The following is a 27,275-nucleotide window of genomic DNA, read 5'->3' as shown; positions in this document are numbered from 1 at the left end:
TCATTTGAAACTGTTACGAGCACCTGCTGTGTGCCCTGGTCCGGGGCCACCACTTAGATAGGAAGAGCAGCATTGGCAGTCCTTGCTGTCCTTCTGCTTCTCCTTCCTTTTTTCCTTCCTCTTTCTTGTTTTTGGTTTTTGGGTTTTGTTTTGTTTTCCTTTTTAAATGAGGCAGATCTTGTTTCAATATAACTTGGCAGAGCAAATAACTTGGCCTCTCGGAGCCTCAGTTTACTCATCTACAACATGGGGGGCAGTTGTGCTGTTTCCAGGGTTGTGTAAAGATGAAGGAAGCGTGGGTGGTGCCCGAGCACAGCACCGAGCACAGAGCCGTGCGAGAACCCGGTCCCTTCCTTCTTTCCCGTGTCTCCCTGGTGGCCCCGGCCGTGCCTGCCTCATGGCTGGCCTCTGAGAACAGCACTCGTTCTGAAACTTTCGCTATCAGGAACTCCCCTTTTTATTATTTTCCCCATGCTTTGGAAGATTTTGATCCCAAATTGCATGTATTAAGTCATTATTAATTTATCTCCCATTTTTTATTAATCAAAGACATAGATAGCTGCCCCTCAGAGCTTCTGATCTGTACAGCCAGCTGGGAGCTGCACGTGGCTGATATAACTCCAGCCAGAGGCACAGGAACGCAACAGCGTGTGTGGTCTGGGTGGCCTGAGGAGGGGTAGTGTAGACCCGTCCTATTCATTTTCTTGTTTTCATGGACGGTGGGTTGTGGGGACTGCTGCCTCGCCTGGGTGGGTACTGTTTGCACAGGTCACTCACTGACTGGTGAGCTAAGGGCAGAGTTTTCCATGCCAGGATCCAGCACAGGGCCCCACACGGGTTCGGGACCCCTCATGCCACACTGTAAACAGATGGCGTAGGCCAGTGCCACACAGAAGAGCGTGGGATTCACATAGTGTTACGTGGCAAAGCTGTCTCCATGTGGATCCCACAGTCATCCTGCCCCTTGCTCCGGATGCTTGACGGAGCATGCTAGCTTGTGACGGGGCGGGGCAGCAGCCTTAACCAGGTCCTGGGTCTCAGCACTCAGCTCGGCGGCCAGCCGGGCACACGGGGCTGGGCGGTAGGCCATCCCAGCCAGCTGCCGGGGCAAGTGAGCCTGCATCAGGAACTCTACCCGGACTCGGGGAAACTTCGCCCCTGGCCTGGCCGACCACAGAGGCACCTGGGAGGAAGAGGGGAGTGAGGCGTTGGGTGCTTGCAACAAGAACATGGAATTTGGGCTGGCTTGAAGCCGATTATGTTGAACATAGAACCCCACGTTGGAGCATATACTTTGGAACAGTGGAATGAAAACTAGAACGTAGAATCAGGAACACAGAAAATAACTTTATAACTGGAAGGTGCAGATTCACCAGGCTTCTAAGTGGCTCAGCCTACAGTGAATGCTCCAGGGGCCATGACCCCTACCCTCCTCCCTGTCCTTGTGCCCCCAGGCCACTGGCCCACACCTGCTCCTGGATGATGCTGATGGGCCAGAGGTGGTTGGGCTGGAGCCACGACCGTGTTCTCGAAGACGTCTGATTCTGTAAAAGTGAAAAGGAGCGTGGAGGCAAACAGCATTTGCTGAACATCTACCGGATGCCAGGTTTTAGTCATCTGTTCCAGGCTGGCCATGCCCCAGAGCAGGCTCTGAGCAAGGATTTGAGTGCAAGTTTACTGTGGAGGTGATTCGGGGGAGTGGGGGAGGAAAGCCAGTAAAGAGTGTGTTGATGGGCAGGTGACCCTGGGAGGCAGCTGGGAGCTCGTCCGCTAGGGTCCACCCCTAAGACTGTAGAGTGCACCTCAGAACTGTCACAGCAGGGCGACACCCGTTGTCCAACGGGAAAGGGAGGGGTGAGGCTTGCTCCGCCTCCCAGGGCTGGGCTCAGTGTCTGGCAGCCTGAGGAGCCTTCAGGCAGAGAGACACAGGAGCCCGGTGCTTGTAGGGACTTTCTGCAGGTTCCTCCAGCTGGGAGGGTGCTACAGGTGGCACATGAACAGTGTCCCCAAAGGCATCTCACTTAATTCTCACAGTCGTTAGAGAGAAGTAGCTTCCCTGTTTTGTAGGCAAAGAACCAGACAGATGCTCAAGAGGTAAAGCACCTGGTGGAGAGTGTGGTGTTCTCGCATGAGGGCAGGAGCCCATAGCTTGCCTGCTCCCTCCCCAACCACCCCGTCTAGCACTATGTGCAGTGAATGTTGATGCGGCATCTGTTGAATGAATAAATGAGCTGGTGGGAGTCGCATGACCGCTGGTTGGCGTTGAGGCTGTGTAAGAAAAGTACTCGGCGCTGTGCCTGGCCCACCCTGGGGTCTCAGTGAGCAGTGATTCTTCTTCTCTGCCCCCTGTAAGGGCAGCAGAGCTCTCTGCCAAGAAGTGAACCTCCATGCCCGGCTCAATGACCACCTTCAGAAAACTGCCCCCCAAACCTGCAGATAGAGAGCCCCAGGGAGTCTCCAGCACGTCTCTACTGGCCGCATCCAATGAGCCCTGAAGCCTATCCAGGTTTTCCCCATGTTAACTCAACAAAGGAGAGCAATAGCTTGCCTGACTCCCTGTTACTCCAGAGCAGAGTGCCCTCTCTCAGTCTCTCTATCTCCCTGCACTCACTCTCTCTCCCATATTTTCATCCTCTCCTTGAAGGACTGCCTGCAACTTGCACGGCTTCCTTTCTCACCTCCCTTCACTCCTCAACCCGCTGCCATCTGGTGCCCACCCCACATGTGTCCCTGGTGTCCAGAGATCATTTTCCAGCGGCATGTGATGCTGTTGTCAGTTCCCTCCTTTCTGAGCATGTTTCCGCAATGGCATAATAATTCCTACCTCACCAGATTATTCTGGGGACTAAATAAATCCTCCTCCGTGCATGTATTCAGCAAACATTTCTGAACACCTGCTGGTATTTCTGCTGCGTTCATGAAGACCCTGACTTTGGAGGGCTCTGCAATCTCCCAGGGTCAGAGAAGCGACTATAATAAATGTGAAAGAGCCTGGCATTCTGCCTGTACACGGTGGGCACTTGTGAAGGTGGGCTCTGTCTTATCTTTCTGCCTTCGCTGGGCCTCAGTTTCCACAGCCAGAAAATAGGTTGGAAGAGGGGGTTGGACTTGCTCTCCGAAGTCTCCTTCTCCCACAGAAGGCCCAAGGCCCTGGCCCACCCTCCTCAGGCTGCCCCACCCCTCCTCCACTCTGCCTCTTCCCTCACACCTTGAGCTCCTGGGTAAGGCTCTGAGCAGTGATGAGGCCCCCTGGAGGCTGTGTGTGGCAACTTCTGCATTTGGAATTTCTGAAGCTTTGGCTGGCCTCCCTTCTTGATGGCGGACCTAATGAGGGAGTGCTGCTTCCCGAACCAGGATGGCCAGTGTGGCCTAAGGGGAAAGCCAGGTGGGCAGGTTGGAGACAGGAGGGACCAGGGCTCTCAATGAAAAAGGATAGAGGGGTCTTGGCCCCCATCTGTACCACTACAGGCATCTACAGCCCTGTGCTCCAAGTCTACACCCCAGCTCAGACCTTGTCTTGCCTCCATGTGAGTAGAATTGCTGTCATGGTAAGAACATGAGCTTTTGAGCTGGTCATACTTAGGTTCAAGTCCCAACTCTGCCACTGATCATTTGTGTGATCTTGGGCAAATCACTTCATTTCTCTGAACTTCACTTTGCTCATCTATAAAGTAGGGATACTTTTATTCCATCTCTTAACAGGTATTTATTGAGCACTTACTCTGTGCCATGACAAAATACAGTTCTCTGCCCTCCCTGTGATCAGGTGCTGGGCGCAGACAGACAGGAAGCAGCCAGGAGTCTCAACCAGGGTGGTCCTGCCTCCCAGGGGGTGTCTGGACACTTTGGGGGATACTAACACCTCCTCACAGAGCTGTGAGGGCTAAGTGGGATCAAGTGCCCAAAATATTGAGCATTGGCCTGGCACACGGTAGGTGCTCAATAAATGCTTGTTGAATAAACGAACTAATAAAAGCAGTCCTGCCTGAGCTCTGATTGCCAAACTATAAAATGGAGCTCGGCAATCCTTGCCTTGCAAAGTTGCTGTAAAGATTTTTAAATGTGTTTAAAGTAATGAGTTTACATTAATAAATAGAATGTGCTATGTGCCAGGTACTCTTCTTCTAAACCCTTTGCAAATATTAACTCCTTCTTCTTTTTTTTTTTTTTTAATTTTTTTTTTCAACGTTTATTTATTTTTGGGACAGAGAGAGACAGAGCATGAACGGGGGAGGGGCAGAGAGAGAGGGAGACACAGAATCGGAAACAGGCTCCAGGCTCTGAGCCATCAGCCCAGAGCCCGACGCGGGGCTCGAACTCACGGACCGCGAGATCGTGACCTGGCTGAAGTCGGACGCTTAACCAACTGCGCCACCCAGGCGCCCCTATTAACTCCTTCTTCTCACTTCACAGATAAGGAAGCTGAGGCACAGAAGGGGAAGTTAAGGAACCTGCCCAAGGTGGCATAGCTTGGTTGTGGCTGGATATGCTTGTGCCTGGCAAACAGTGAGTTCAACAGTTGCTTTCCAGTGGGGCAGGAAGGTTTTAGGCTTGGTATCCAGTGCAAAGCAGGAGGCTCTGGAAGGCTCCCATGTGCCCGAGCTCTGGGCGAGGAGGGGCAGCTGAGGGAGCTGGTAAGAGGTGGACTGTGGTGTGAGAGTGAGAAGGGGAAAGGACAGGAGGGCCCAGAGGAGTAAGAGGAGGTAGTCAAACACTCCGGACACCTCTCTGGAGGCTGTAATCCTGGGACAGCCATTCCAGCAGCCTCTCCTGAGGCAGGGAAGCTCACCAGGGCAGTTTCCCCTTATGTAAGTAACCATGAACTTCCTGGACCGTGCCTCGGTGTGTTAAAGGTCCTGCCCACCAAAGCAGCAGGACTAATTGGCTATCAAAGGGAGGTGACAGGAGAAGCTGGGCCAGCAGGAGGCTCCCTTCCAGAGCCTCCCCGACCCCTCTGCTCCAGGCCCTGCCTCTTCAAGGACCCCCAGTGGTCAGACTTCCCTGGCCAGTACTCAGCACTCAGCACCCTACCCAGTACTCAGCACCAGCCCTGCAGCTCTGCAGTCCTGGGCTAGAACCCCAGTCCTGCCATTTACGGAAGACAGTGATCCTGGGTATTTATTGTGCCCTGGCCTGTGCACTGGGCGATGGTGGGGCCTCCTCGGAGGGGACGTGTGGATTACAGGGGGCGACCTACACAAAGGGCTTAGCACAACGCCCAGCTCACTATAGTGGTTACTCCAGTTGTTGCTGTAGCCCCCTCCAGACACCAACCGCGCACAGCTCTTCATGGTTCGCAAAGCCCTTTTGCTCTCAGATCTTGCATTTGGTCCTCACAGCAGCCCAGGGAGCCCAGATAGAGAGCTGCATTAGTAACCCCCTTCACACATGAGGAAACTGAGGCTCCGGGGCAAGTGAGTGACTTGCCCGAAGTTACACAGCCTGTCAGATGGGGAAGACGGGTCCAAACCCAGGAAGATTTGAACCCAGACCCATCACCCTTTCCACTAAACTGTGGGCTACTGGCAGTGCCCTCACATAGCTGATGGTGAGCAGGTCCCATGAGGGGCCCATTCTCTGCTGGCCCCTGGTTCTCGCTCTGCCCCGTGACCAAGTGCACCCACCCTGGCTGTGCTATAGGGGCGGTAGCCCCTCCTTGCATGGTTGGAAGTTTCGGTGAGATCCGATGTGGAAGGACCCCGAGCCGGGCAGGCCCCACAAATGGTGGCGATCCTGGCCCCCTCCTCACTTTCTTCTCATTGGCCCAGGAGCCGGAGGCTGTGAAGGTCACGCCCTTGTCCAGGGCCTCTCAGGGAAACATGGTCCTTGGCCCATCTGTTCTTCTGGGACATCATTCCAGGTATGTGGCCTTTGCAATGTAGCCTTGGGAAAGGACAGGGTAGGGCGACTGAGAGAAAAACAAGAGACTTAGAGAGAGGAGAGACAGGGGAGGGAGGTCTCCTCTCCACAGAGTTCCAGCCCTGGAGCCAGGTTGTGGCTCCTAGAGCTGTGAGGGACAGCCCCCTCCTCCTGTCCCCTGGGACTCTACCCCAACCCACCAACAGCCTTGTCTTGGTCAGGACCTGCCTCCCCTGCTTTTGGCTTTCCCCCTTGCTCTTTGACCCTTCCCTTCACTGGCTTTCCTGGTTGCTGGCTGTCTGTATTTCCTCCATCACACACTCGCCCACTCACCCTGTGCCACCCGTGGCTTTCTATCAGGCCCTGGCAGAGAAAGTCTGGGATATGACGTGCCCATCTCGCACCCTGCTGATATTAAGTGGGTGCTCCCCGGGTGCTCCTGGCCTCTGCCACTGGGCCCATACTCATGGGAAGCCCCCCTAAGTCCCCAGGGCCCTGGTTAATGGAGAGATGTGGCTCCCTGGGGCACAGCCAAGGAATCCCCTGGGTTGGCATGGCATCCCTGCTCCCAGCCCTCTGTCACACCCCCTTTTGTCAGCTCAGACCTCTGTGGGGAAGGGACGCTTTAGGCAGCACCCTTGCTGTCCCATGGGCACCAAACCCTGTCCCCAGGTGGAGTGACAGAATGCAGATAGGAAAAGAAGGGGAGAGGGGCCCCAGGCACAGATGTATATCCACAGAGGTGATACAGCTGTGCACCCGTGGAAATAGACATGAGCTTATAAAGATAAATGTATGTGTGGAGAGGTGCATAGCCCCTGACACGGTCATGCATGCACACAGCTTGACATTTGCACTCAGACACAGATACACAGCCGGGGAGGGACATTCCCTCAGAAATGTTTGTACAGATCCAGAGACAAAGCTGGGCACATGCAGGCGTAGCTGCATATCCGTGTAGGTAGAGACACGTGGATACACAGAGGCAGAAGTAGGTGTGGTCCATGTGCATGCACAGAGATGGGCGTGTGTGCAAAGAAACAGATATGAATGCACAGTGTTGGGTGCAGCAGCAAAGGGCATATTCACACTCCGAAGTGGACAGTCACCCACAGAGAGATTAATGTACCTGGCGCCTGATGCACAGACACTAAGATGGGCTCGTGTGCCCGGGAAAACGGCATGACCAGATGATGACGCAGGGGCACCCAGAGACGGACAGTCTGTACGGTGTCTGTACAGTGGCTGAAACAGGTACGGCAGCAGGCCCTCCACCCCGGACATACTCACAGTGCCCCTCAGAGACAGCTCTTGTGTCCGCTAGGCATCTGAGATGCAGCAGAGCCAGTCATGGAGAGGGGAGGCATCTCTATGCCAGGACACCCCCTGGAAGTTTGAAAGTGTGTCCTCAGGGCTCGGCTGTGGGAGTCTGCACAGCCAGGCTCTGGCAGGGCCCCAGGAGCCCGGGGTTGACTGTCCCGTGGGCGGCTCAGGCACTAATGACCCTCGTGGGCAGGCAGCGGGCAGCCTTTGTTCCTTCTCCACCACCCCCCTGGGGACCGGGAGAGAGGCTGAGGCCAGGCTGCTGATTGGAGGAAGGGCAGCCGGGCAGGGGAGGCCCCACCCACTGGAGACTTCCAGGAGAGTTGAAAAGTACTAGCAGACCTGAGGTCTGTGTAGCCTTTGGGGTCCGCGCAAACGGAAGGCAGGATAAGGGAGAGCATGTACCCGAGCTTAGTGGGACTGGCACTCTTCCTCACACTCCACATGCCTTAGCCATCTAGTTCTCACAATGCCTGACAGGTAGCCACTCTCATCTCACAGCTGAGGAAACGGAGGCCTGGAGAGGCGAAGTGACTTGCCCAAGATCACACAGCTAGTAGCTGCCAGAGTTGCAATCTGAACCCACATGGTCTTGGTTCTGGGAGTTTCCAGGCAAAACCACACCAGACCCTTGCCATTCCCCCTGGGGCAGAGGGGGGATTTAAAAGGACACGCTTTGCACAGATGAACATGGGCTCAAATTGATAGGGATGCTTCCTAGCTGTGTGTTCCTGAGCAGTTCAATCCGTCAATGGCTGCTGAGCACTTAGGATGTGCTAGGGGCAGGTGTGCAGTGGGGACGGAGACAATGAGATGATGTGCCCTGGGCCAAGCCCCGTGGGAGGCACTGGGGCGAGAAGCCCAAAAAGACAGAGGATGTTCGTAGAAGAGTCAGGTGGCCCTCGCTGTGCTAGGGGAGCACCCAGAGAGGGAGCACTCTCCCAGCTTGGGGTGGGGACAGGGCAACTCCCTGGAGGAGATGACAACATCCATCAAGGGACAATGGAGCAGAAAGAGGGGCAGTTCAGGCTCAAGGAACAGAGCATGAAGAGTGAGAGAGATGCCGGTGGCTGGGGTGTGGAACTCAAGACGGGAAGAAAGTCTGACATGTCCTGAAGAAGCATGAATGCCAAGCAGAGGACTTGGGATTTTATCCTGAGCAGAGGGGTGATGCAGTCAGACCTGCGTTTTGGAGAGATCGGGGCAGAGAGCAGTTTGGAGGGGAAGAGAGCAGACAAGAGCAGAGGCACGCAGGCCAGGGAGGAGTTTGCTGTCGTCAGGCAGGGGCAAGGTGGTAAGCGTGGCCAGCGGTGGCTTCAGAAGTTGCCTCAGAGCCTAAAGTGGTCACCAAGCTCGAGCATGGACCGTGTACTTGGGGATGAGGGGCAGGGAAGCCGAGGCAGCCGCTACATTTCTGGCTCGTGGGTTGGTGGTGCCACCACCTTGAATAGGGAATCCCAGGGGAGAAGCAAGTTTGGGGGCAGCAGGGGTGGAGGGTAACAATGAGTCCACTGTGGATTCTGAGGGGCACTCTGGTGGTTACTGCTGGTTGCCAACACAACAGCCTTCTGTGCCTTGCTCTTTGCTAACCAAATCCTGGTTTTGTTGTGGTAGCACTATGCCGGCAGCCCTGTAGACCCTAGAGGAGGGAGGGGAGGGGAGAAAGTGAAGATAAGAAGTGTAGACATTGCTCTCAAGAAGCCTGGCTCTGACAGCCAGCAGATGGGTAGGGTGGGAGCTGGAGGGAAACACAGTTTTGTGAAAGTGTTTGTATCCCCACCCACCCCCATGATAGGGAGGCATCCGTGTGCCTAAATGTGGATGACAGAAGGAAAGCCAGGCAGGAGAGGCTGGGGACCCAGAGAGAGGGGAGCTAATGGAGGGTTAGGTCCCAGAGTCAGTGAGAGGGGCAGGCGCTGGGCATAGGAGGTGGAATTGGCCTTGGGCAGGATGTGGAACCATCCTGCAGCTGGAGGGAAGGGACAGATGAGCACTTGGAGACAGGGTGGGAGATGACGGGGTATCTGCTTTCCATCTCTTTGTTTCTGCTGGAGGGGCTGGGGTGGTCTGCAAGGGGAGACTAGTGACCATCTGGGATGATCTCCATGGAGGGTCAGAGAGGGAGCCACCTAGGGAAACACGGAGAGGCTGGGGGTGGAACTGAGACCCGAGAAGAGGCTGGAGACGCTGACCAGGCACAAGTGCTGACCGCACGGTGACGGAGCGCTGCCCAGCAGTGCTCAGGGGTCCACGGCAGGTGAGAATACAGCCAGCTGGGCTTGTCCTGCAGATGTCACACCCTGGAATCTAAGCCCAAGATGAGGCAAAGGGTATGCCAGGTGTGGGACAAGCACAGGGAAAAGAGACTAGAGGTTGCATGGAGTGTGGAAAGAGACGGCTGTTTCAAGGGTAGGATGAACATTTCAGAGGTGAGTGATCCTAGGGATAGCAGGTCGAGGGTGTAGTAGTGATGATGGTGACAGTCTTCCATTCTCCGTGGCTCAGCCGATGCCATCACAGCCCTGCCTGCATCTTGGTTTTCACCGTTCCAGGCATGCAGACAGCTTCTGCCTGCAACCCCTGTGCTTTGGAGCCATTCTTTGCCCCTCACCGGTACAACTTGAGGCCATAGTCTACACCTTCTGCCGGAAGTGTGCATGCGGGTTGCCTACCATGGTAGCTGCTCATCAACATACCCTCAACTGGCTTCTTCTCAACCCTGTCTCACTTCCCCACGCCCCTGCCTGTGCTTCCTGGATCACCTCCCAAATAAGCTGCTTGCCCTTAAACCCTTGTCACAGAGACCTCCTGCAGAGCAACTCAACCCAAGACAGCAGGCTCAAACCCTCTGGGTATTAGTTACCTCCTCTGTAAGACAGGGAGTCTAATGTGTGCCTGTGAAATTAGAAGGGCGCAAGCACACGGACGTGAGGCTTCTGGCACCAGGCCCAGCACCCAGCAGGCACTAGGTCAGCGCTCTCTCTCATACACACAGTGGGTGTTTAATAAAAGCTCCGTCCCCTCAGATGGCCCAGGACAGCGGAACCTTTCTGTCGCTGCCAATCAAGTCCCACAGGTAAGCCAGTCTCTGAGGCCTGACCAATCCCGATGCTCTCTGCTGAACACCTTCCAGGTGGCTTCTCATGCTGCCAGCAAAGGGCTCCCCGGGGACCTCCTGACACAAGGATGGGCCAGAGGCAACATGTGGTCTGGCAGATGGCCGTCTGAGTTCCTCTGAGGTAAATAAAAATCGTGCTTCCTCCCATGCTCGGAGCCAGGCGCCAGCTAAGACTTCCCGTGCACTATCTCATTGTATCCTCTCAGCGAGTGACAAGCTACTGTCTTTTCCTCTTCATGCTCTGGAGGCTGGGCCTCAGAGAAATTGGGCGACTTTTCCAGGCTGCTCCCACCCTGCAGGAGAGGCAGAGTCAGGATTCAGATCTCGTCAGCAGAGCCCAGCCTCCTCATTGGGAGGCGGGAACATGCTGTGTTACCCTCAGATGCCTTGTCCTGGTGTATGCTCTGCACAGAGAAGGAGCTTCGCGAACGAGCCCTGGGCTGAACTGAACCAAAAGGGGCTCCTAGAGGAAGTAGAAAGATCCTGTTTCCTGTCAGACGCAGAGCCCTTGAGGGCATTTCTGCAGCCTGACTCCTAGCACACAGCCTGGCGCAGAGTGATGTTCAGGCAGGGTTTGTGGATCAGATGAGGGAATATCTAAGATTCTTGGCCAGAATTTCCACCGCGGCCAGATCTGTGATCGCATTAGGAGGTGCGCACTACTATCTTCCCATTCTGTTATTCCAGCTGCCTTCTTCCGTGAAAAAGACTTTTCCCTCATCAGCTGTCCACTACCACCTCCTTCACTCTCCCTCTGAGCTAATCTGAGCATGTCCGAGGGATGCTCATCCCACCGGTCCCACTAATCAGAGCCTCCCGTCAGCACCCCCCACGGGCGGGGATGGGAAAGCCCGTAGCAAACACCCACGACCTGCTGCAAGACACGTCACCCCGTCCCATTTCCGTGACAGCCCTGTAGGCAGGGCTGAATGGCCCCACTGGACAGATGAGTAAGACTGAGACCCAGAGGAGCCAGATGACTTGTTCAAGGCCACCTGGCCACCTGGCAAGCTAGAGGCTGAGCTGGAGCGGACGCCAGATCTGCCGAGCCCCCAAACTCATGCCCTTTCTCCACCACCAAATTCCCTTCCCTCCCGAAGTTGCTTCCCTTCCTGATGCGGTGTGGCCAGTGCAGATCTCAGAATGTGTAAACCTGGTGACACTAGATCCGTCACCTTAGAGTGGAATGAAGGAAGCACCTGGGGATCGGCTTACTAATTCGAGGGGCTGATGAATTATTCAGGTCGCCATTAACTTAGAGGCCTTTTCAGCCTCACCTGTCTTTCCCCTGCTCCAGACCCTCAGATCCTGGCCTGCCCCGAGCTCTACGGACCTGTGGGAGCCCCAGCGAGGAGATGCTGGCAGAGCTGGGGTCCTGTCTGCTGCTGGCAGTGGCTCTGCTGGGCCCAGGCCCCGGGGCCCAAGCCATGACAGGTAGGAGCTCCTGAGGATAGGCGGGCTCTGGGAGGGGGTAGACGAGTGGCCAGGTGGCTGCCAGGGCCTCAGGAGGCTTCCATGTGGGAGGACAGAAAGCAGGGGGCCATATGGAGGGAGTTGGCTGAGTTGAGGATGTATTTGTTTCTGAGATGGTGGAAGATGGTATTTACGGGGTGCCTGCCATGTGCTGGGTGCTTCACAAATATGACTGCATTTCATCTTCACGGCAAACTTCAAGGTGGGCATGAGTTCTCCATTTCACAGGTGAAGAAACTGAGGCAGAGAGAGAGGTTAAGTAACCTGTCCAAGGAGGCATAGTTACCAAGGGCTAAGGGAATGGCTCAGAGAACAACTGAAGGTTTAATGCCGGAGGGAGCCTTTACTCTCCTCCTGACAGCCTGCTGTACTTCCCCACTGCCAGTGGGTGAAATCACAGTCCCTCCTAATGGCATTCAGTGTCTCTCAGGTTTGGCCCTAATCTCCGTAATATCCAGCCTCGGTTCCCTGTGTCCCTTGGGCATCCCATGTCCTGGCAGAGGATATACCCCCCTTCTGGAGATGCTTCCCCCTCAGAGCTTTCACCCCACTGTGCCCTCTGTCTGGAAGGTCCCTTTTCTCTTTTTCCATCTGAGAACCTCTGGGTCATCTATCAAACTCAGGTCAAACACCACCTCCTCCAGGAAGACTTCCACACGCTTTCGTCAGCCTCAGATGCTCCCTTCTTGGAGCTCGCAGAGCCCTCTGCCTGCACCCCGGTCCCGGGTGGCTTTGTGTTGCTCCAGCCCTGTAAGCGTTGTGTGTCTGTGAAGCCAGGGGCGGGGGTGGGGTGGGGTATCACCTCACTGGTCTTCAAGGGGCGTGCATGTTATAGGGGCTCAGCAAACAGCCCTCAGTGCCTGGTTTTCCTGCAGGTTCGGGTGGGCCTCCAAGAAGGAAAGGTGACGGTGCCACTCACCTAGTTGGTGGCAGAGGTGGGCTGGGTATGCAGGCGTCTCACTCCTTCCTGTAGGGGGAGAAGCTAGCTGTTCCCATTTTCCAGCCTCTGGGGCTTCAGTGGCCCTGGGGCGACCCTGGGGTGACCCTGGGGTCCCGGGTGGCTGGCTGATTGCTGGAGGACACGGCCTCCCCTTGTGCTGGCGCCTGAGGCCTCCTTGGCCACAGGAATTCTGCTCCAACACTCCCAGGGCTTTTCCTGTCCCGTGGGCAGGGCCAGGGGAAGTCCAAGGACAGGCACTGGACAGAATGTCCCTCTGTCCTCCTACCATAAAGGATGAATCAGACACGGTTCCTGCCCCAGCCTGCTGCGGGGGCCAGCAGGGAGCTGACAACCTGAGCCGGGTGTGCTTCCGCAGCCCTTTCTCCCCGGTGCTCACAGCCACCCCATTTCCCAGATGCGTGACTGAGGCTGGGGGAGGCTAAGTGACCGTGAGAGCTTTGTTCACGTCATTTCCTCCCTCCGAATTGTCCCCAACTAACAACCTTCTTGTTCCTCCTGGTCAGACTCAAGTATCACCTTCCCTGTGAATCTTGTCCCTCCCCTAACAGTGCTGGCCCAGCAAGATTGGCCTCCCTCCCTCTGGCCCCCAGAGCCCCTGTGTGGCCGCAGTCACACTGCTTGGCTTTGTCTCATTTGCCTAACTCCCAGCCCCTGACCAACCCCCCCCCCTCCCCGTTCCACAGTACTCTCCCCAGGGAGACACCCATTCTGAGTCAGCACAGGCCTGGCTACATGCTTTTTGACCTTTTCAGTGAACAGAGCTAGGAAACTAATTTTTTTAGAAATAAAAATAAATCTTAATTTCAATTCAAATCGAGGACCACAAGTGTTCTATTTAATTTTTTAACTTTATGGTTGTATTGCTCTCCTCTTACACTGAACGTCTTAGCTTCTGTTGACATTAACATACATGCTTTATTCCGATTTATAAAATACTATAAAATAGCACTACTGACTGTTATTCAAATAGTAAGTCTACTGAGTAATATTTCAGATTTCTTCGTGGTTCATTTTGTGCTGGGGATATATTCCACTAGGAACATACAGTCAAAAAAAAGTGTATTTCCACGTCATTTGGAATCCTTTTTCCCCATGTGAATGTGCCTCCAACCTGATATATGGCTAAATTTATTTGTTTCAGCTTGGAATATTTAGGGATTACTTAAAAATGTCTTCTTTTTTTTTTTTGCCAAGTTAAAAATTATATTAAAAGTTATTCATGATTATAAAGTCAAAATCATAAAACAGGTCGCACTGAAAGAGGTCTAGACGGCATGCCTTTTCTTCCCCTCTGTTTACTCCATCCCCTGACAGAGAATCACTTTTATTAGTTTCCTTCCATTGTTTTCTTTTTTTAAATATAAGCAAATATGTGCATATGAGAATGTACTTTTAACCGCAACAAGCTGTGCGCATTTTCACTCAGGGCGGGGGTATTATCATTTGTAATTTTTAAATTCCTCCCTGCACACGTGTAGGGTCTGGCACATAGTTCTATTTTATCTAAAATTATAGGTCCACCCTGACATTTCCTATCTCCTTTCCCTGCTTTATTTTTCTCCACAGCACTAATCACTATTCAATACGCTCTATATTTTACTTACTGTGTTTATCATCCACGTTCCCCACCAGAATGTAAATTCCACGAAGGCAAGAATTTTTGTCTGTTCTGCTCCTGCTGTAACCGCAGCACCTAGAACATTGCCTGGCACTCAGATGATGTTTGTTGAATAAATACAAGAATGCTTGATAAGTATTTGAGGAATAAGCAAATGAATGAGCACACATAGGCATAAATGAATTGATTTAGGGTCTTGGCCTCATGCTCCCTCAGCCCAGCCCAGCCCAAAGACCCAGCTTTGTAGCTGGGCCCATCCCCCAGGACCTCAGCACTGACTGAGCCATTCTTCCCTCTTGCCTCAGGTGTTAAATGTGGGGGTGTGCTCTCAGCACCTTCCGGAAACTTCTCCAGCCCCAACTTCCCCAGGCTCTACCCCTACAACACAGAGTGCAGCTGGCTGATTGTGGTGGCCGAGGGTTCCTCTGTGCTGCTCACCTTCCACGCCTTCGACCTGGAGTACCATGATGCCTGTGGCTTCGACTACCTGGAGGTCTACAACGGCGCCTCAGGAGACAAGGGCAACCTGCTGGGGAGGTTCTGCGGCCGGGTGCCCCCGCCGCCCTTCACCTCCTCCTGGCATGTCATGTCCGTCGTCTTCCACTCAGACAAGCACGTGGCCAGCCACGGCTTTTCTGCTGGCTACCAGAAAGGCAAGGGGGTCCTGGCAGGGGAGAGGGTGGCCCTGCAGGGGCAGGGGGGAGGAAGAGAAGTGGGCTAAGGCGAGACTTGCAGGCTGCTCCAGAGCCTGGGTGACCCTGCTGTCGCAGTTCCGGGGCAAAGGCAGCCTCTGGCTGTGGTCATGGTGGTTGTGGGTTCCCACCTTCACGGCAGTAGTCCTGGGAGTCCCCAGGAGGGTCTCGCTGTCCTCTTGCATTTGCCATCATCCTTCTTATCCCATGCCATGGCATCAGGACAAAGGAGAGGACGCCATGCTCTGGGGATGGGCAAGAGACCCCTCCCATCCCAACCCAAGTCCTCCGGAGTATAAGATATGCATGGGTCTGTGTGGGGCTGGTGACACTCTCCCTCCCTAAGTCTTTCCTAATGCCTCTTATATTGCAGGTCCCTAACCCTCCCTCCCTCAACCAGGCTGGAAACCTGCACCATAGTCTAGTGAGAGGGGCAGAGGCCTCCTCCTTGCCTTCCTCCTTGACTTATTCCTCCTGTCTCCAGGCCTCTCTGCATACGCTCAAACCTCCTCCCTTCTCCCAAGGCCCAAACCAAGGGCCTAAATTATGTTAGCTCAAGCAATAGACAACCACAGAGGCTCCTGGCACACAGGGTCTACCAACAGCAATTAGGGGGCTCAGGTGGGACTGCTCCCCAAGCTGGCTTTAGAGGCACAGAATTGTGGAATGAGAAAGCACAAGAATCACAGACTGATCTCATCATAGTTTTGGATGCTTAGGTTTAAAAAAAAAATTTTTTTTTAATGTTTATTTATTCTTGAGAGAGAGAGAGAGAGAGACAGAGCCCGAGCAGGTGTGAGGCAGAGAGAGACACAGAATTGGAAGCAGGCTCCAGGCTCTGAGCTGTCAGCACAGAGCCCAGTGTGACTGTGAGATCATGACCTGAACCGAAGTTGGACACCTTACTGACTGAGCCACCCAGGTGCCCCTAGACCCTTAGGTTTGTTTTTTTTTTAATGTTTTATTTTATTTTTTTAAATTTTATTTATTTTGAGACAGAGAGAGACAGAGCATGAATGGGGGAGGGTCAGAGAGAGAGGGAGACACAGAATCCAAAACAGGCTCCAGGCTCTGAGCGGTCAGCATAGAGCCCAACACAGGGCTCGGACTCACGGACCGCAAGATCATGACCTGAGTTGAAGTCGGACGCTTAACCAGCTGAGCCACCCAGGTGCCCCGGCCCTTAGGTTTTTTAAATGTTAGGATATCAAAATCATAATACCACGAGCAACGTTTTCCAACATTTTTAAAACCAGGAGTACCTGTATAGCAAATGGAACCTTATGTTAATCCCCTATACGTAAAAGAGAGGAAAGCAATATTTTATTGGTATGCTTTTACTGTATTTTGTAAGTTCATGTCTTTAGCATTTACTTATTATATGTCAATCACTGAAACCATAAGTCAATATTGATGGCCTCCAACGAGTGAAGTGTTTATATATGACCTGTGACTGTGGACGCTGTCTTTCAGTGCATTAAAGATAGTCTGAATACAGCATAAGAGTGAAACTTGCCCCACATGCCAGCAGACAGATGCCCCAGGTGGCTCCTGTGAACCCCCAGAGCATGGTTTGAAAGCCTCAGCTAAGGGTGTTAGTGTTGAAAAGGGTCTCGCGACTGTCAAAACCTGCTCTCTCGTTTCACAAACAATAAATTTGAGAGCAGAGAGAGAGTGTGGCTTCCCAAGGTTACACGGCTGTGGGAGGGGGAAATGCTGAGACAAGAAGTCAAGCCCTTAGCTGCCCAGCCCAGTGTAGTTAGTGCCCAGTTCACAAAGCCGTGCCCTGGGGCGAGATTCTGGAGTCTTGGGAAATACCAGCGTGCCCCTCCCTGCCGGTGGCCTCCAGCTGGTCGGGTCATTCGTCATCACCCACCTCCTAATTGTCCTGGCTGCTCTGGCTTCCAGAGGGCTTTCGCCAGCATCTTAGACTCTTGCATGAGCCCGAGCCTAGTGGATCGGGCCGGGCAGGTCATCTGACCTCTCCTACTCCCACGAGGCTCAGGGGTCACTTGCCCGGGGCCACACCCCTAAGAGAAGACAGAGCTGAGAGGACATCTCAAGCCTCAGACCACAAGCCCATTTCAAGTCCATCTCTACTTCATCAGATCCTCTCTCCAAGCCTCAGCTTGCACATCTGTCACAGAGGTCTGAGAACACTCCTGAACTCAGAAACCTCAGGCTCTGTGCCCCACGGGCCTCACAGGAGGGGACAGTGAGAATCAGCAGGTCAAGGGCCCGGGCTCTGCAATCAGGCAATTCCGGCTCTCCCTGTTACCAGCTGGGTGACCCGCTGTCAGAGCCCTGCCCGTGTTCCTGGGGCCTCGCCACGTCAGCGGCTCCTGCCAACCTCTGTGTCTCTATTTGAAGGCTTCCTCTGAAGTCTCGGTTGGTCACCTGTATCCCCAGCAGCCTCGGCCTGGACTCTCAGGGGTTGGTGTACAAACGCCCCAGCTCCTTTCTCTCGGGTGACAGAACTCTGAGGCGTGTGCCTGACACCCTTCCCCAGAGTTCCCCAGCAGGGCTCAGCAGCTGGCCTAAGAATACCCTTTAGTGACCCTGGCTCCCTCATTCCTCACATGGGGCCCCCCGTGTCTCCCAAATAAACTCCTTGTGCTCGGACCCTCGTCTCGGGGGCTATCTGGGTGAACTCCAACTCCCCCAGGTAAGTTACTTACCTTCTCTGTGCCTCCATTTTCTCAACCATAAAGTGGGGAGAACCACTGAGCTTTCCTCTAGGGTGATGGTAATGGTGTCAGAAGACTGTGTAGGTGCTAAGTGCCGGGCCCGTGCCTGACGCTTAGCAAGTAAGTGCACGGGGGATGGTGACGAGGTTCCCATGACATACCTGTGGGAGCAGCACATTGGGGGGTGTCCGGTTCCCAAGGGAAGGGGTCCAGGGGATCACGGGGAGGAAGAAAGGTCAGTTAAGAAGGGCTTCCTTGCAGATGTGTGTGGCGGCGTCCTGACGGGCCTTTCGGGGGTCCTCACCAGCCCCGAGTACCCCGACAGCTACCCCAACAACGTGGAGTGCCGCTGGGTGATCCGGGCCGCCGGCCCCGCCACTGTCAAGCTGGTGTTCGCGGACTTCCAGATGGAGGGCAATGAGGAGTGCACCTATGACTACGTGGTCGTCCTTGGGGGCCCCGGCCCTGCCCACGGGCATCACTACTGTGGCAGCACCAGGCCCCCCACCCTCGTGTCGCTGGGCCACGAGCTACAGGTGGTTTTCAAGTCCGACTTTAACATTGGAGGTCGGGGCTTCAAGGCCTACTACTTCTCAGGTAGAAGGGGCTGGGGCTACACCTTGAGTCCCCCGTGCATGCTGTGTCTGTCCCTGCCCGGCCAGTACCAAGGCATAAGCATGTCTCCGCCTCTCTGAAGTCTTCCTGATTGAGTCAGAGTTAGTCCCTTCTTTCAACTCCTTTAGCAATGATCTAACACTCTCATTTATGTTTGTGCTCTGCACATTGATCTCCCCTGACTGTGAGTTCCTATGGGTTTGTCTTTGTACCTGCCGCATAGAAGGGATTCAATTAATGTTTGTACAAATGAATGAATGAACTCTTGACATTGAAGTGAACTAGACAGTGGAGGAAACGGAGAAGGAAACAGACAATGAAAACCTACTGGGATCGGTGCTAACAGTAAGGATCATGGATGACTTCCTGGAGGAGAAGAGAATCCGGTAGTGTTTTGAAGGAGTTAGCCAGAGGCTGAAGGAAGGGAAGGGTATTCCAGGTAGAGAGGTCAGCGTGTGCAAAAGCACAGAGGACAGAGAGGGCTTAGTGTGCTTGTATGATGGATGTTTGGTGAGGCTGGGAGGTAGGGCTGGGTGAGGGGCAGTGAGAAAATGAGCAAGGTCAGGTCATGAGCCACCTTGTCTGTCAAGTCCAAGTTTGGACTCCACTCTGAGGACACGTATTAGGTCCTGTTATTGAATTCCTGACGGGGCCAGCCCTCGTGGACTGCCAACTGGAATGAGAGTCCCAGCTCCCAGCCAGTTTCAGTGTAAAGCAGGCTTTGGGATCAATTGTCTGGTTTACTGGCCATGGTGCCCATCCCCTGCCAGGGTGGTTTTAGGACCTTTATGGCGCCCACTGCCCCAGCTGTACTACAGAGGGTGACAGTCTCCACCCTTCTCATCATTGCTCCTCTGTCCCTCTCTCCCCAATCCAGGAGAATGCCAGGAAGTGTACACGGCTGTGCGAGGCAACTTCTCCAGTCCACAGTACCCCAGCTCCTACCCTAACAACATCCACTGCCACTGGACCATCCGCCTGCCTCCTGGCTACCGGGTCAAGGTGTTCTTTCTGGACCTGGATCTGGAGGGTCCCAGCAGCCTGACCAGGACCTGCGACTTTGACCATCTGGCGGCCTTTGATGGGGCCAGTGAGGAGGCGCCCCTCCTGGGGAATTGGTGTGGCCACCACCTGCCAGCACCAGTCACCTCAAGTCACAACCAGCTTCTGCTTCTGCTGCACACAGACCGCAGCACCACCCGAAGGGGCTTCTCTGTGGCCTACATTGGAGGTCAGCTGGGGTCGAGGGTGTGGGTGTGCTGATGGGGGAGGGCAAGGCTGGGGTCCCAGGTCTTTGTAGCTTCCTCTCTCCAACCCACCAGCTGGTGTCCTCAGCCTCTTCCCGTGTGGCTACAGCATGGCCACCTGCTGCCCTGGGACCTCTGAGACCGTGCCAATGTGGCCCTTGCTTATTTCTACTACCACAGGGCCCTGCCTTTCCAGTTTCCAACTCCACGATCCCTAATCGCCCTGACCCCATCTGTCTCTTTCCCCCTGGGGCCCCTGGCCTCTCTTGAGCTGTGGCTTATCCTATGTATCCAGGGGCAGTCCACAAAATATGGCCACGTTACTTATGATAAACAATTGGCATAACCATGGAGATGCCAACAAGCTTTGCTTGTGCCGGTCATAAATCCTGACTGACAGTGGCTTGCACAAATGGCCTTTTTTCCCCTCACATAACAAGAAGTCTCCAGCTAGGCAGCTGCTTTGTTGGTTCAGGGACTTTAACACTGTCTCAGCCGGTATCTCTGGGATTCTCTTGGCCTTCTGACTGCAAGATGGCTGCTACGACTCCAGACATCATGTCCGTGTTCCAGGCTGGAAGAGGGTAGGGGAGATGCCAGCTACAAGTGTCCCCTTATCAGGAAAGCAAAAGCATTTTCAGAAGCCCTGAAAAGACTTCTTGGTCTCATTAGTTTGAACTTGGTCAGATAGTCATGCCTAGCTTCAGAGGCAGCTGAGGAAGCTGGTACTGGGCTTTTCCAGCTTCCATCGTGCCCATTAGAGTTGCCAGCCAGCAGTGTCCACCATCTCTGCTGTCTTCTCATCCCCTTCCCTGGGCCATGGGCCCAGAAATGCCTGTGCTCTGGACCCATTTTGCCCTCTGTCTGAGCAGAGTGAAGCTCCTTATTGTGCAGATGTGGGAAGGGAGGTCCAGAGAGAGGAAAGACCACCACAGTCACACAGGCAGTGGGGACACAGCCAGGACCAGAACTCATGCCTGCCTCCTTTGTGGCTGAGCGGGGCCCGAGGGGAGGGAGTCAGGGCTGAGCTCAGACAGACCAGGGCCACATCCAAATGCTGCCATTTACCAGCCATCCAATGGCCTCATCTGTACAAGGGGTTGGTAAGTGCCCTAGGTAGGTGGTCATTCAGATGAAATGAGGCAAACAGGTCCCAGGGCCAGACTCTGAGGACATGCTTGCTGAGGGTGGATTTTTTTCCCTCCTGTGTCTCAGGCCTGGTCTGCATTCAAAACATCTCCCCTCCATCCTTACCCCCAACACAAGTGGTGATGGGGAGGGAAACAGCAGAGCCTCAGCGATGTAGTGGCAGCAAAGTGACCTGGGCAGACCCACCCTCCAGGGCCTCAGTTGTTTCCATCCATAAACTGGGGGAGGAGAGCTGTCCCTTTTTAGAGCAACCCCTTCTGGAGTTTCACTCCAGAGAGCCAGGTGCCATGGGATCTGCCACAGCCAGCTGGTAAGTTGTCTTTTCTCTGCGGGTCTCAGTTTTTCCATCTGTAAAATGAGGACACTGGCTGAAGGATCTTTAAAATCCCCTTTGGCTCTAATAGTCTTGTTTCTGGGCATGGGTCCTCTCCCAGCTCTGTGGGATCTTGGACAAGCCCCTTTTCCTTTTGGTTCCTCCAGAGACTGAGGGTGGGGCAGCTCAAATCCTGGCTCTGTTCCAGGGCCAGGAGCCCCACTCCCACCCACCCCACCACCCTCCCCAGATCCCCATGGGAGCCCAGGGTCAGACAGGGGCACTCACGCTGGGCCAGGCTCCAGATGTGGCCCAGGCTGCAGGCGGCCTCCCGGCTGGAGGACAAGCTCGGCATCAATCAGGGGTGACACACAGTTCAGCGCCACCGAGATCATCGTGGGAGACGGCGGGCCCATAAATCCCCGACTGCCCAGACACCAGAGGCTGAAATATGTCTGAGGCATTTCCCGGAGAGGGGCTGAGAGTTCCAGGCCTCTGCCTGCCAGCTCTTCCCTTTCCCTCCCACCAGCCACCCCTTCCTCCCCTTCCACTGCCCCCGCCCCAGCCAACACGGCCCACCCCCCCCCATACACATGTTCAAATACAAAATACACCCAGACACAAAACATCACACCATCTTGTGTGTATAGGGTGGGGAGATACCCAAAGACTCGATCCTATAGACTCAATAACGGTTAAAATCCCAACTCAACCACCGCAAACAGCCTCACCTCTCAGAGCAGTTTCCGAAACTGTAAAATGGGTTTAGTTGTGTCCACCTCATGGAGTCATCGTGGGGAGAGAGTGAGGCTTCCTTCACCACCCTCTGCAAAACTACTGTTCTGCTCCCCCCACCTCCCCACATATCCCCTGCTTTCCCTGTTTCTTTTTTGCTTGATTTTCTTTCAGCCCACTCTGACATGTATTTTATTTTACGTACGTATTGCCGCCTCGCCCAACTAGAATGTAAGCTCCAAGAAGGCAGGGAGTTTGGGCTCTTTTCTTCCGTTTCTGTTTCCATGGTGCCTGTTAGAATTGTGCCTGCACATAGCGGGCCATCAATAAATATGTGTTAAATGATTGAATGAATTGCCTGGCACATCGCAGAGATCAGCAAATAGTAGCTCTTCTTATGGTTAAGAATATTCACTTATTCATTCATTCATTCATTCATTCAGCACCCCACGGCACCTGCCAAGTTCTGTGGCAGGCTGCAAGGACATGAGAGGGCCTGGTGCGTGCCCTGGGGAGCTCATAGTCTGATGGAGTTAAGTGGAGTAACACGTGTAAAACATCCCCATAGGGCTGCATAGGAGTCTCCCCTCTCCGAGCCTTGGTTTTCCCACACACCACCCTTTGGGTGGGGTCTGGGGGTGCTGGGGGCAGACCACCTGCCCCTTAAGGCCTCCAGCCCCTCCTTCCCTCCATCCCCAGTCGTGCCCGTGAACGTGAGCTGCTCCCGCACGGATTTCCAGATCCTGATCTCCGCACAGGCACTGGCACCGCTGGAGCGGACCAAGGTCTACCTGGGCAGCCGGAGCTGTGCCGCCCAGGAAGTCGGCAGCACCTTCCGGATCCAGGCCCGCTTCGACACCTGCGGCACCGAGTCTCAGGTAGGAGCAGGGGCGGGTGGTGGGGGGGAGGAGGGCAGGCGTGAGGGAGAGGGTCTGACCCCTGCTGAGAGGCACCTGCGATTCCTGAGAATTCTGGCTCCAGTGACCTCACAAGCCTGGGTGCAGAACTCAGCCCCTCTTGGCTTTACCCCAACAAACTTGCTCATTGTAGACATGACAAAATACTCAAACAGGGAAGACAGAGCAGGGGGCCCCACTGCACAGCGCAGTGACGGCCAAAAGCCCCTACTGAGGGCTCCTCCTGCAAGGCCCTGACCCTGACCATCCTCGGAGGCCTTCCTGCCGTTTCTTGCCTTCTCCTGGGCACTCCTTGCCACCCAGTCCCCACCCCTTTAACATGCAGCCCTTGCTGCCTCCTGCTACCCCTTCCCCAACCCGTGATCCAAATCGTCCCTGGGCTCCACACAACAAAAGGGCCTTTCAAGTAACAGGAACCACTTCCCTCCAAAGGCAGTGAGGCTTACAAATAAATGAGTTTTTTCTACTATCCTTATATTTTCGAGGCTTTGACTCTAGGTTTGGGGCCCTCAGAGTCACTGGCAGCAGCCCAAGCACCTGGGATGTTTGTATTCTTAGGACAGATTGGAGGGGAAAGGAGAGACATCCCCCCCCACCCCGCCCACCCCCAGAAGGAGCTCCCATCCCCAGCCTTGGTATCCAGGGATGCGCCAGACTGGCTTGGCAGAAATCACACACTTTCCAGCAAACCCTCCTGCCTCCAACATTAGCTGAATATATGCCTCTGGCCCCTCCAGCCCGCCCCTCTGCTTCCCCAGCCTCCTGGAAATCTCTGTCCTTTAGACCTGAGGAAAAAGAGAAGTGGGGGCAGAGTCTTGGCTGCCAAGATGACCTGCCCTCCCCCCTACTCCATGCCCTGAGTCCTCATTCCGCAGAGCCATGAAATGATGGCGACAGAGAATCCCAGAGGCAGGGAACCATGAAGTCGAGAATGAGGGATCACAGACACTCGGAGTCTCCGAGTCATGGAACCACCACCCTAACTTGGAACCAAAAAATCATGGAATCTTGGAGCCAATATCATGGGAAACATAAAAGCTGAGAACCGTAGACTCCTGGATCCCTAGTGTCACCCTTATAAGTCCTAGACCCACGAGGACCAGTCTCTGCATCGGGTCACTTCCAAAGATGCGCAGCTCAAACAGCCAAAGGCAATGATAACCTTTCTGTGCATCTCTGAAAAAACACTGGAGACTTGATTTCATAACCAGAATACCAACCACGTCTTGTGTGGGTTTTTCCCCTCAAGTCTCTCACTCATCGAAAACCCCTAAAACTTCCCCTCACCCCCATTTTATGTGATTTTTTTTCTCCCTTCTTTACTATGTGGATTCACTTGACCCTTTCACTGGGTCCTCTGCCACTCACAGGTCCTGTCTTTCTTCATCCAGTAGCCCAATTCTGTATCACAAAAATCTAGGACATCAGTCTTCCCCAGAGGGTGTGGTGGCAGACAGGTTGAGGGTGCACATGCAGAAGCCTCTTTTGGGGACATGGAACCCGAGTCTTTTGGAAGCCCCTCTGTGACTCCCTTCCACACCCTTCCCCAGAGGGGTCGCCCAGGGTCCAGTGACAACAGCTTCTGACTGCCCCTGCTTTTGCTCGCGTTGCGTTAGGCAGCTTTGCTGTTACGAAGCATCAGCTCAGAAGTGCCACCACTGGACATGGGTGGTTGGGCAGCCTGAGGGGTGTAACAGCTGCTGCAGACTTGGGGTTGGTGGGGAGACTAGCCCTGTGCCACTGCAGCCCCCTGCTCCAGGCCACGCCAGACTGCCCACTAAAACACTGCCCCTCAGTTCTGGACCCAAACACCCCACCATCTTCAGGGCAACATGCCTCCTGCCTCCTTCATCTGTAGGGGCAGGGAGGGCAGCAGTGTGCCAGGCGCCCCACGTTTCACTCCTCGGTGGCTCTGCCTAAAGCTGGGTGGTGCCACTGGGATGGCCAGGGACTCCAGTTCCATGTCACTTGTGTGTCGTGTGACCTCAGACAAGGGATTTAACTTCTGGACTTTGGTTTCCTAATCTATAAAATGGGGGTATTAATGGTGCCAATAAGAGAGGGTCACTGTGAGAATTAAATGAGATAATGCACTTGAAACAGAGGCTGGATCATGGCAAATGTCCCTGTTACTGCTGCTACTCTCTCATAGACCCCGCCTCCTTGAAGCCAGAGCAAGCACTGACCCATCAAAACTGATATTGTCCTTCCAGACATCCCCATGGTGTCCCTTTTACAGGTGGGGACACTGAGGCTCCAAGCAGAAAGGGAGTCAGTGGCCCAGTGGGGACTAGAACCCAGGCTCCTAGGGTTCTGCCCCCTTGGCACTGAGTCCCGACATATCTAGAGGAACAGGGTCAGCCCTTGGCCCCTTCAGGTGCGAGTGAGTGCCCTGTGACCCCCCACAGAGGAGGAACAACACATCGGTGATCGTCAGCGTGCTGTACATTGACTTCTCGGCTGGTGGGCAGGAGGACATCCATGAGTACGAGGTCCGCTGTGAGCCACGGCGCAAGGAGGCTTCTATCCACCTGCTGTCTGGCTCCGACTGGCTGGGGCCCTATGCCGCCACAGCCGAGCATCTTCAGGAAGCGCCACCCAGGGATGAGGTGGAGGCCCTGGAGGGCCCTGTGGCCATGGTGACCCAAGACACCAGTGACATTGTCTTCCTGGGCCTTTGCATCCTGGCTGGAGTCCTCATGGTCATTGCCATCGTGGTCCTGATGCTGCTGTGAGCAGGCAAGGGACCTGGGTTCTGGCTTCCCTGGGAGGCAGCTTGCAGTCCCCAAAACAGGAGCAGACCAGGCTTTATCGACTTGTTGGCGACCATGGACAAGTCACTGTCCCTCTCCGAGACTCAGTTTCCTAGGCTCACAGAGCTGGCTTGAGGCTCAGAGAAGAGCACGAATGGATATGAGCTTTGTAAACTATGTCATGTTGTGTGTGTGTGCAATTGTTACTAATCTGAAAGATGGCCTGCAGTAGAAAAGAAGACTCCTGTGTGTGTTACTTGGCATCATGGATAGCTGTGGTCACTGGTCACTTGTTCTGTAACTTGCACAAGTGCTTTACCCACTCAGGATAAAAACAAGGGCATCTTTTATTTTTCCAACTAATGGCTCATCACAAGCCTTCATTGGCAGGAAAATTTAGTAACTGTCTAGGGGCCTCCACTCTCTTGAACTGACTCAGGAACCTTGAGGACTTCATCCACAGCAGGCCAGTCCTGCCTCCAAACTCCAGAAACAGAGAGAAAGGGAGCCGAAACCCCACCTAGTGCTGTCATCCCAGCCTCCGCCATGTGGTGTCGCTGTTGGAGGCTGGTCGTGCGCATCCCAGTGGATCCTGTCTGAAGAGGTGGCGATGCCCTGCGAGGTCAGATCCCTGCATAAAACACAGGCGGGCCCACACTGTGCTCAGCAGTGAGGCTGGAAGCTGAGGACTGGTGTCTCTTTCATGCTGGCGTTTTTCCTTAAATAGATCGTGATCCTTGACTGCAAAGCTGACTGAAGTTCCTGTGTCTTTGTCCTCACCCCTGATGTTGAGTCCATTGTTTCCCTTCAGATGAGTTCTCTTTGGAGCCTGTGGACCTTCTCCTGCCATTGGACTTCACTCAGAGCTACTCCAGCATCCCCGTATTTCTCTAAGTTCACACTACGGGGAGCATGGGTTGGGTTCCCGGTGCTTTCTGGCATCCTCAAGCAAATTGGTCCAGTCCCCCCAGAGCTCCAAGTGGAACAGCCTTGTTAATGAAAAATAAACAAAGAAATACAGTTATAATACACCACCTTCCCCTGCTCACCTGTATGTTTGCGTAATGAATCACTCACAATCAACAGAAATCTCCACCTTGACCATGCTGACCACGGTGCTCAAGTAAGTGAATTGGAGCCTGATTATAGTTCTTTCAACAACCCAACCAACATCCACTTGTTTCCAGCTTTGTCCCCATTGTTGTGATCGGCTCCAAGCACCCAGCAGCAAAGAAGTCAAATGAGATTTCCTGCCTTTGAGATGTCTATACCCAGGTGTAGCAGCTTCGGGGAGAGGGAGGCAGACAGTAACTTGCAGAGAAAATGAGAGTGAGAAAAGCCAACAAAGTAAAAAATTAAGCAAGGGAAAAAGAGTTGCCTGGACATTAGGAGAACTGGTTCAAGTCCAAGTTCTTCTCATTAATTGTGCAAACCTGGGCAAGTCACTTTGAGTCTGTGGGCCTTGATATCTCCATCTGCAAAATGGGACCACTGTTCATAGCTTGCTGTAAGATCGTAGCAACACGATGAACTAGGGAGGTCTGCCAGGATAATGTGCCAGCAGGCGAGTTTTGACTGACACCCTGGGGTGTTGGGAGCAGAGACCCCGTCCTCTTTGTCTCTCACCCACCTTCTCCCTCTCAGATTCCTCTAGCCACTGAGCTACCTTTGCCAGCCTACAAACCACCTGGGTCTCGGTTTCTCTGGACAAGACTGATTACACCCCCCTGCCCCCAAGGTCAGCCTTCCTGCCTGCAAAGCAGGGGTGATGATAAATAACACCCGCTGCATTGGTTCTGTGTGGGGCCTGAGATC

General features: G+C 54.1%; 1 protein-coding gene across 1 annotated transcript; it reads left to right on the top strand.

Annotated features, from left to right (window-relative positions):
- The first annotated feature begins 4,417 nt into the window (after positions 1–4,417).
- Positions 4,418–26,208, top strand: CDCP2 (CUB domain containing protein 2). Its single transcript, XM_032594305.1, has 9 exons — positions 4,418–4,506; positions 5,769–5,860; positions 10,209–10,421; positions 11,598–11,734; positions 14,658–15,005; positions 17,993–18,328; positions 19,224–19,577; positions 22,490–22,668; positions 25,116–26,208. Exons 4-9 carry the CDS (start codon positions 11,656–11,658, stop codon positions 25,440–25,442), a joined length of 1,623 nt encoding a protein of 540 aa, XP_032450196.1. The 5' UTR covers positions 4,418–4,506; positions 5,769–5,860; positions 10,209–10,421; positions 11,598–11,655; the 3' UTR covers positions 25,443–26,208.
- The last annotated feature ends 1,067 nt before the right edge of the window (positions 26,209–27,275 follow it).

Source organism: Lynx canadensis, chromosome C1 (genome assembly GCF_007474595.2).
Source record: "Lynx canadensis isolate LIC74 chromosome C1, mLynCan4.pri.v2, whole genome shotgun sequence".
In the NCBI taxonomy this organism is placed as follows: domain Eukaryota; kingdom Metazoa; phylum Chordata; class Mammalia; order Carnivora; family Felidae; genus Lynx; species Lynx canadensis.
The sequence above is the reverse complement of the archived record's forward strand: the minus strand, read 5'-3'. Positions and strand labels throughout refer to the sequence as shown.

Bases quoted from the DNA above. Each gene is read 5' to 3' on its own strand.
- CDCP2 (XM_032594305.1), top strand. From the start codon at position 11,656: ATGCTGGCAGAGCTGGGGTCCTGTCTGCTGCTGGCAGTGGCTCTGCTG. The intron at 11,735-14,657 runs GTAGGAGCTCCT...CTCTTGCCTCAG, and splicing joins CGGGGCCCAAGCCATGACAG to GTGTTAAATGTGGGGGTGTG. The intron at 18,329-19,223 runs GTAGAAGGGGCT...TCCCCAATCCAG, and splicing joins CAAGGCCTACTACTTCTCAG to GAGAATGCCAGGAAGTGTAC.